The sequence below is a fragment of the Hippocampus bargibanti genome, linkage group LG01 (genome assembly GCF_051943395.1).
Source record: "Hippocampus bargibanti isolate YZ-2025 linkage group LG01, ASM5194339v1, whole genome shotgun sequence".
NCBI lineage: Eukaryota > Metazoa > Chordata > Actinopteri > Syngnathiformes > Syngnathidae > Hippocampus > Hippocampus bargibanti.
Window position 1 is genome coordinate 10,149,654 of NC_142734.1, and position 8,079 is coordinate 10,157,732.

The 8,079-nt window shown below is 43.5% G+C and overlaps 2 protein-coding genes across 2 annotated transcripts in view; one reads left to right on the plus strand and one right to left on the minus strand.

The window, feature by feature from the left end:
* LOC148903034 (acid-sensing ion channel 1-like) overlaps window positions 1–1,862 on the minus strand; it is a 40,431-nt gene extending 38,569 nt beyond the window's left edge. Inside the window, exon 1 of the mRNA XM_088995149.1 lies at window positions 1,439–1,862. Within this exon, the coding sequence (XP_088851275.1) occupies window positions 1,439–1,800 (362 nt within the window). The 5' untranslated portion in view covers window positions 1,801–1,862. The remainder of the gene's footprint in view (window positions 1–1,438) is intronic.
* Window positions 1,863–3,587: 1,725 nt separating this feature from the next.
* On the plus strand, window positions 3,588–8,056 carry spryd4 (SPRY domain containing 4). The gene is made up of 2 exons (XM_088995140.1): window positions 3,588–3,720; window positions 6,879–8,056. Exons 1-2 carry the CDS (start codon window positions 3,588–3,590, stop codon window positions 7,418–7,420), a joined length of 675 nt encoding a protein of 224 aa, XP_088851266.1. The 3' UTR covers window positions 7,421–8,056.
* Window positions 8,057–8,079: the final 23 nt, after the last annotated feature.

Below are 8,079 nucleotides of genomic sequence, written 5' to 3' on the forward strand. Positions count from 1 at the left end.
TTTTTTTCAGGAAATTCCAAACTGTTCTATTGGCTATGCCCAATGTTTGCGCAATCATTCAATTGATTTTTTTTCTTGCAGTTTCAATGATGTTTGCTAAACAGCAAACCAAGTTTTCACAGATGAAACAAAAAATGAGCACTTTCTAATATTTAGGCAATCAGTCGAAAAGCCAATATCTGTGCACCTACGATAACGCATATTAGAAAGTCACTATAGATTATCAGTCTTCTTCAGCTCAGTCGCTTCGAAAAATGGCCAGAACATTGTCAAAGTAACACAACTGTATAATGCGCTAAATCAGGGGTCACCATCCTGGACCATCTGAGTAATAATAATATTGTTAGAATTATTATAATTTATGATTGCTGTTGTTTTTATCCATCCATTTCAATATCATTGATCCGGAACAGGGCCACAAGAGAGTGCTGAAGACTATCCAGGCGGACTTCAGGTGAAAGGCAGATTGCATCCTGTACCGGTTGCCATGTCGCCGCAAACCACAGACGGAGACGAACAGCCATTCACACCATCATTCTTTTTCTTCTTCTTATTTTTAGAGTGAACCCGATGTAGTAGAGAACCCCACCCAGCCCTAATAAGAAAAAATATGTGTTGTAACGCAATTTTAGAAAATGTCATTTTTGAAGTGTGTATACTGCTGCCCACATTTAATCACGCAATTATAATTTTCTCATGTCAGTGTTTTGTAGCCAGGTGTATCATTTGTGCATCTGGCAACACAACACGTCATCAGTTAGGCATAGGAATGCACCAGTTGATACAAGCTAAGAATCTTTTTACGAGAACCGAAAGTCCTGATGCAACACTGTAAATTTCTGTACCGTCCTTCTGCTGACATACATGTTAATTGTCAATCCCTTGCTTCTTTGCACTCCACAGCCATTGTCTGTAAACCGCAGGCGGCCAGAATATTCTGCAAATAAAACCTTTGAAGGTGCTGGGCCCTCACCTGATTATTGTTTAAGGAGGGTCACGGAGTGAGTGCTGGGCACCTCACCTCCTTCCCCACCGGCTTGCGGGCATTTAGCCACTTCAGGGTCAGGGTCCCAAGAGCGCTGGTGTTCCCCACTGGCTCATCTCTTCCCCACAAATGCTAATCAAACTGGTAACCCTTCACACTAACCTGTGGTGTAGAAGTAGCACTTACTTTAGAAAAGGTCGATGATCGCTGGTCACATTTAATGTTTGTAAATAATGAGGTGACTTCCATGTGGCAGCAAAGTGACAATTTTAAAAAATGTGATAGGCGTTATTTATTTATGTAAGTGTTTTATTATTATTATTATTATTATTATTATTATTATTATTATTATTCCGCCAGACACACTCAGATTTTTTTTGTGAAGTAACCTTAAAATGAGCTTACATTTAAATAGCTTCGCAGGCGGGCAAAAGCAAGCGAAGTGAAGGCTACCTGTGGTTCAGTAGCGCCAGCAGCTCCCCTGCGTGGTACAAGTCGTTGCGTGTCAGGCGACTGAAGCGGAAGGCGTTCAGGTTGCAGAAAGTCACCGCCGGGAACGTCATGATCGGGCTGGCGACCTCGTCCAGTCTGGTGACGTGCGGATACTCCAAGTAGAAATGGATTCGATCCACGCACATAAAGAGCAGCACGGCGAGGGAGGCAAAGAAGACGACGAGCCACAGGCAACGACGGAAGCAGAAACGCTCGTAGGTAAAAATGTGCGAGATGCCGTGCAGCGTGGACCTGTGAGCGAAAACTTCAATCGGCGGGGGGTGACGGGTGTCCGTCACCTCCTGTTCTACCTTCAGGTCCATCGGCGTGGTGCGGGTAAAACGTTCGATGCCACGCACTCCAACCTTCTCGTGCGTTCGTTCATTCACCTGTGACGCCGATCGTCCACCTGCTCAGGTGCGGATACACAGTAGACCGCTCACGCAGCCCACTCTCCATTTCCCACGCGCGCAAATATGACGGGAAGAAAAAAGGCTCCCTGCCCGCCCCTCCAAAAAGCACCACAGCCAATGTCAAGTTCCCTAAACGTAGCACCCCATCAGGCTGCACGTTTGCCGGTCGATCGTGTGTGCAGCGGAGCGTGGTTCCTGTCAGCAGAAAGATCGCAGACGAAACCGACAAACAAATCCTTCAAGACAAGACAGCTCATTTAAGAAGAGTTGGAGCCACGCCTGCCTCTTTCGAGGCGCACACTTTCACGTCCGGATTCCCTGCTCGGCATGTGGCGAAGAGTGAAACGCTCGCTGGTTGCAGTCGCTGACGAGTCGCGAGGTTTCTTGCTTGTGAACATGCACGCGGTTACGAGTGTGCGTGCGTGCGTGTGTGGAAGCAGCACAGTTTATTATAAAAAATAGCCACATTCAAAATGGAGAATTGTCTTTCGGAAGACTAAATCAGTAATCACTGATTTAACTTGGTTCGGACTTGAACAAACTTTATTGAGCCAAGACACGATAAAAACGTCACAAAAAAAGAATACACATATGTCAATATCATACTTTTAGCCATTGAATATGAAATCATGTATTTGTTTTGGCATAGTTCGATGGATATTATTTGGTATAAATAAATAATTTTATCACCAATTAAATATATTGTGATCATCTGCGAACGAACATTTGAGTTATCATAATTGTTAAGACCTGTTAAAGTAGACAAAAGCAAACAGGTCTTTGTCACATTTTGCAAGGTGCTGATGACGGGTGCGGATCCCAAAAAGCAGGCAGGAGGGAGCAGGAGGTTGTTTGACAAATTGTATTAAAATAAAGGTCAGCAGGAACAAAATGTAAAACATGAAAATCATCTCAACAGAAAAAATACAAAGTATCAAAAGAAGACCAAAAGTAAAAGTCCGCCAAGGTTAAACAAACACATGCACAGCATACACAATGCATGCAACAAACATGCAGCAAACATGAACCGACAGCCGGTGGTTGTGCCGGGTGTCCTTTTAAGTGTCAGTGATTAAAACGACCAGCACCTGCGAGGCTGCAGACAGGGCTGACGTCGCTACCCGTTGGTCGCCAATCTGATTGGGACGACCAGCACCTGTGTAGGTGCAGGCGGGGCCGACAGCGCCCCCCGTTGGTCGCCAACCAGATCATGACAGTCTTTACAAAACGGTGAGCAAAAAAACACTTTTGAGAGAGAACATGGGCTAGAGAGGGCAAAAAGACGACGAGGATGCAGTTAAAAGTTAAATGACCAATTTTTTCGTTACTCAATTATTTGTTTTTTTACATTAAGCACCACTCTCACTAATTTTGCAATGATCTAATTGTAACACATATTTGTTACGTAGTTATGTAGACGCATTATTATGCTTCAGGAAACATTTTAATCTGAATCGGGGGTAAAGGCGTCTCTACTCAGGAGATGTAAGAAGATGTACGACCGCACTAGAAAGATTTAATTGAGATCGGTTCTTACCACGGGAGCTTGGTCGCGGTTTATGTAAGGTAGCTGTCCGTGGTGCTGTTCTTCAATTGTTCGCCGCCGTCCCTGTAGGGGGCGATAAGCTCACTTTGAATTATTTTGTATCAGCAAAGCAAGCGGAAGCGGGGGGAGCACGTATTCAAGGAAGGAAAAAATGGCGTCACCTGGCGTTGTCGCTTGTGTATCTCGCCTGGCTGGAAAGACTCTCAGTTTTTTGTCGGCTGGTCACCCTCAAAAAAGAGTTCTCTGGCTGGCAGGAAGACAATTCATCACGTCGACTGAGAACAGTAAGTGAGAACGTTGTGAAGTAAAAAAACAACAACATTTAAACTCGCCAGCTTGGAATCCGAAGCTACATAGAGGGCAGTAGGTGCTCATGTTTTTTTCTGGGTCGAACGGAAGCCGTAGGAGGCTGGTCTGCGCTAACTTTTTGTGTACGTACATATTGCCAATAACTGAAATATTTATTTTGATTGCAAATATCATATTTGAAATCTTGGATGACGTTTCTAAATAATAAAAATACATTCAAAATAAAATGAGAAGACACATTAGTAATTCTACAAATAAAAGATATTTCTAATTACACAGGCCAACGGTGATTTTGTGTATTTTTATTCACATTGTCAACGTGACATTTCCCGATAAGATTAAAAGACCAGATATATTGCAAGTATATTCAGATACAAATTAAGTGAACAGTTTACCTGTTCCCAGACAGTGTGTAAAGCGAAAAGTGTGTATCCCAATTTCTTTTCCCATAGGAAACCATTAAAATGAGAATAATCTGTTCCCAGGTCTCCATAAAATATAATTTTCAACTACATAAGCCTACACACAACATACCTTATTCTATTTATAATAAATGTGATATTGTATTGTAATGAAAGAAATAAACTGCACTGTATAATAAAGTCACATCATTTACATTTGTGATGGTCGTTGATGGCTCTTAATTGACACCCGTTGCTTTCTGACTTGTAAGGTCTAAGACCTTAGGTCTTACGAAACTGAGGTATCACATTGTCATTCATCATGTTGATGATTCTCATAGCCTTTTCTTGATGCAACTGTTCAATAAAAGCCTGCACATCAACTCCTGAATGGCCTGCTTCTGCTTGTCCTCTTGAAGGCAAATCAAATCCTCTGTGTTGAGGACCTAATTATAGTCAGCAACAAGCTCCTTGATGTCATCTGCATCCACTTGTGCTGGCAGGGATTTTATTACAACAAAAGGCACGAGTCCGATGATTCCACGGACCCGGAATAAAACGCGACAAAAGAATGCGGGCGGGGGCGATCCGTCCAGCCTGTCAAGCTAGGCAAAATAAAATGGCACACTTGCGATCCCGGAAAGCAGCAAACTTGCGCGATCACGGCTAACAATCACCTCGGGCAAAGCAAACTCTTGGACTTGCCAGCACAAGACACAGCGAGGGACGAGGTGTCATAATCATGTCACTGGTGAGGTGACAGCGACTCGTTGAAATGTCCCAGTATCAGTGATTAGGGGATCAACACGCACACCTCGTTCGTGTTTCTCAATGATCTTCTTCTCCTCGACTGTAATTTTGTTTTGTGTCTTCTTTGGCTGGCGGAGGTCGGGAGCGGCGGCCCCGCCCCAGCTATCAACTCGCACAATTTGACAATTTCGGTGTCATTAGTCACGTGAAAGCATTGACTAAATAACGCCTTTGTGTAAAGCTTTTAGGCGAAGGATGGTAGCAATGGTGGACTTAGCTTACCAGGCTCTTTATTTGTAGAATGGCAGTCGAAAGTTACTCTCAGGGAAGTGACACACAGCGTGGGAGATGTGTCAGTCTGAGATTCACATGATAGCTGCAGTGCACACATGTGATGCCACAAGCGCACACCTCATTCGTGTTTCTCAATGATGTCTTTCTCCTCGACTGTTATTTTGTTTTGTGTTTTCTTCGGTTGAACACGAGCCTGTGGTGGGATCTTTTTCGGTCCCATAACGGCAAAAGTATCATTGAAGACGATCGACGTGTGCACTCATAGAATGGGGGTGTGGAAAGGTAGGTCGGCTGGGACGCTGTTCGGTCGTGTGCTTTTGTGTTCTTCCGCCGAAGATTACTCCGCCAGCCGTGGTGGGAGGTGTGTATTGTGAAAATAGTGCGTATGCCAAGGTTTAATTTTCATAAATGTAACGTTCGTAAGGCAAGGTGTTCGTAAACTGAGGCCCCATTTCATTTTAAAACCGGATCTCGAAGAGCCCATTCATACACTTTCTTCATCAATCTTACATATACATACATCATTTAATGTAACATCTGACATTATCCAATGTGGATATCCTCCCGCACAAGAGTCGTAATAATAATAATAATAATAATAATAATAATAATACATTCAATTTCTAAGCACCTTTCAAAACTCTCAAGTACACTTTACACTGCAGGGGTGGGCACTCCTGGTCCTGGAGGGCCACCCTCCTGCATGTTTTCCAAGTCTCCCTGTTACAATACAACTGATTCAAATAATCGGATAATCATCAAGCTCTGCGGAAGCCTTACATTGAACCTGCTCATTTGAATCAGGTGTATTGCAACAAAGAGACTTGGAAAACATGCAGGAGGGTGGCCCTCCAGGACCAGGAGTGCCCACCCCTGCTTTACAGTCACTGGATCTTTTTGTGCAGCTGAGCAGCGGCAGCCATTTGTAGGCATCATTGAGCCTATCCAAGCTGTGTTTGTCCAGTAATTGAGATAGACCTTGCACTGGATGTCAGCTAACCGCAGGTCACACATCGACAAGCAATCATTCACAATAACACTCGAGGGCAATTTTAGGTGCTTAGTTTTGGATTGGATTGGATTGGATTTGCCTTTATTAGTCTCGCAGTGGAGAAATTTACATTTCATTTTTTAGTTAATCTACCATTCATGTTTTTGGAATGTTGGAGCAAAGCAGAGAACCCAGAGAAAACCCCCGTGAGCACGAGAAGAACATTCCATTCCAATAAGAAGGCTATAGCCCAGATTCCAGTGCTGGACGTCTGTGCTCTCAGTCAGATGTGATTGTTCACTGTGACGTCACACCAGATCTTGAGGCATAAATTATTTGGATTAATGGGACAGGTTTATGTGACCCCCAAGAGTAAAGCTGTGTTGTTTGTCGGGTAGTCTGAGCCAAGATTCATTAAATGATTCATCTGCTCTTTCCTAATCTGGACCATTATGTATGGTTCACAGCATACTTATTAAATTTAGGGCCAGCCATATTGTTTTATGTGGCCCATGAAAGCAAATAGTGTGTCTGCGTAATGTTTTTATTTTTTGATCCATGGATTTACGTATATTCATCTGGACAGAAAATATTTCGTGTTTTGTGTTGGTGTTGGATTTTACATCAAAAACCAAAGTCACTGTTTTCATTCATTTTCAAATTCAATCACCTTAACCATCGTGGTCCGTGTGTTCAGGTCTACAGTTCCGCCTTGATGAGAGGACTGCTCACAGCAGTCTGGACCTCTTCAAGAAAAACACAGGCGTCATTTACCGCATGCTGGGTCTTGACCCCAGCCACGTACAAGACAACCCAGAGCGTTTCCAAGACTGGGCGGTGGTGTTTGGCGACGAGAAGATCACGGGCGGCCGCCACTACTGGGAGGTGACGGTCAAAAAGTCCCAGGAGTTTCGAGTGGGTGTGGCCGAGGCGCTGATGTCCCGCGACGACTGTGTGGGTACGAGTGCCTCCTCATGGGTGTTTGGGTATGCTCAACGCAAGTGGTTCGCGATGACCAATAACAAGATGGTTCCTGTCACCCTTGTGGGCAAAGCGGACCGTATGGGCATCCTGCTGGACTTTGAGGCAGGCCTTCTGGGCCTGGTTGACATTGAGAAACTAAGAATCGTTCATGCCATGAAAGGGCACTTCAAGACTCCTCTTTGCCCCGCGTTTGGACTTTGGGATGGGGAACTCCTCACGCACTCGGGTCTGACTGAGCCAGAGGGTCTCAAGTAGTGATGGGAAAATTAAGCTTCATGAAGCACCTGTGATATTTTTGACTCCGCTCAATAGTGCCATTGGTTTGAAGATAATGACGAGTTCGTTGTAAATATATTAATTTTCCAACGCATCCTGAAACCACGAGTGCCATCTTGAACAGTCAAAAATTTCAAGTGCTTCATGAAGCTTCATTACATCAGTTATCTCAATTGATAGTTTGAATTAGGCTTGCAAATGGCTGGAAAATTTCTAGGGCGTTTATGCATGGGTAATCTCAAGGCAATTTTATTTTCAGCAAATCCGACAATCCATAAAACTATCCATATTGCACTTTTCATTCATATGCAACACAAAGTGCTTTGCAATGAAAAAAAAATCACAAGTGCCTAATGAAGCTTCATTTGTCCACCTCAAGGTACCATGCATGAAATGGTAATATTGATCAGTATCACTGTTGTAGAGACTAAAGAGGTGGCTCATGGTATATTTATGAACCATATACCGTATTTTCTGGTGTATAAGGTCACCCAAAAGCCTTGATTTTCTTCAAAAAATGACCCTGTGCCTTATACACAGGTTTGCCTTATGTCTGTGTAAGCTCTCAGTCATACAGGAGTAGTCCATCGATGAAAAGGTTTCTTCAGCCGTCATATATATATATATATATATATATA

What these genes read in the sequence shown, in the direction of transcription:
- spryd4 (XM_088995140.1), top strand. Translation starts at nt 3,588, where the DNA reads ATGGCGTCACCTGGCGTTGTCGCTTGTGTATCTCGCCTGGCTGGAAAG. An exon ending in CATCACGTCGACTGAGAACA is followed by an intron (nt 3,721 to 6,878) that starts GTAAGTGAGAAC and finishes CCGTGTGTTCAG; the next exon opens with GTCTACAGTTCCGCCTTGAT.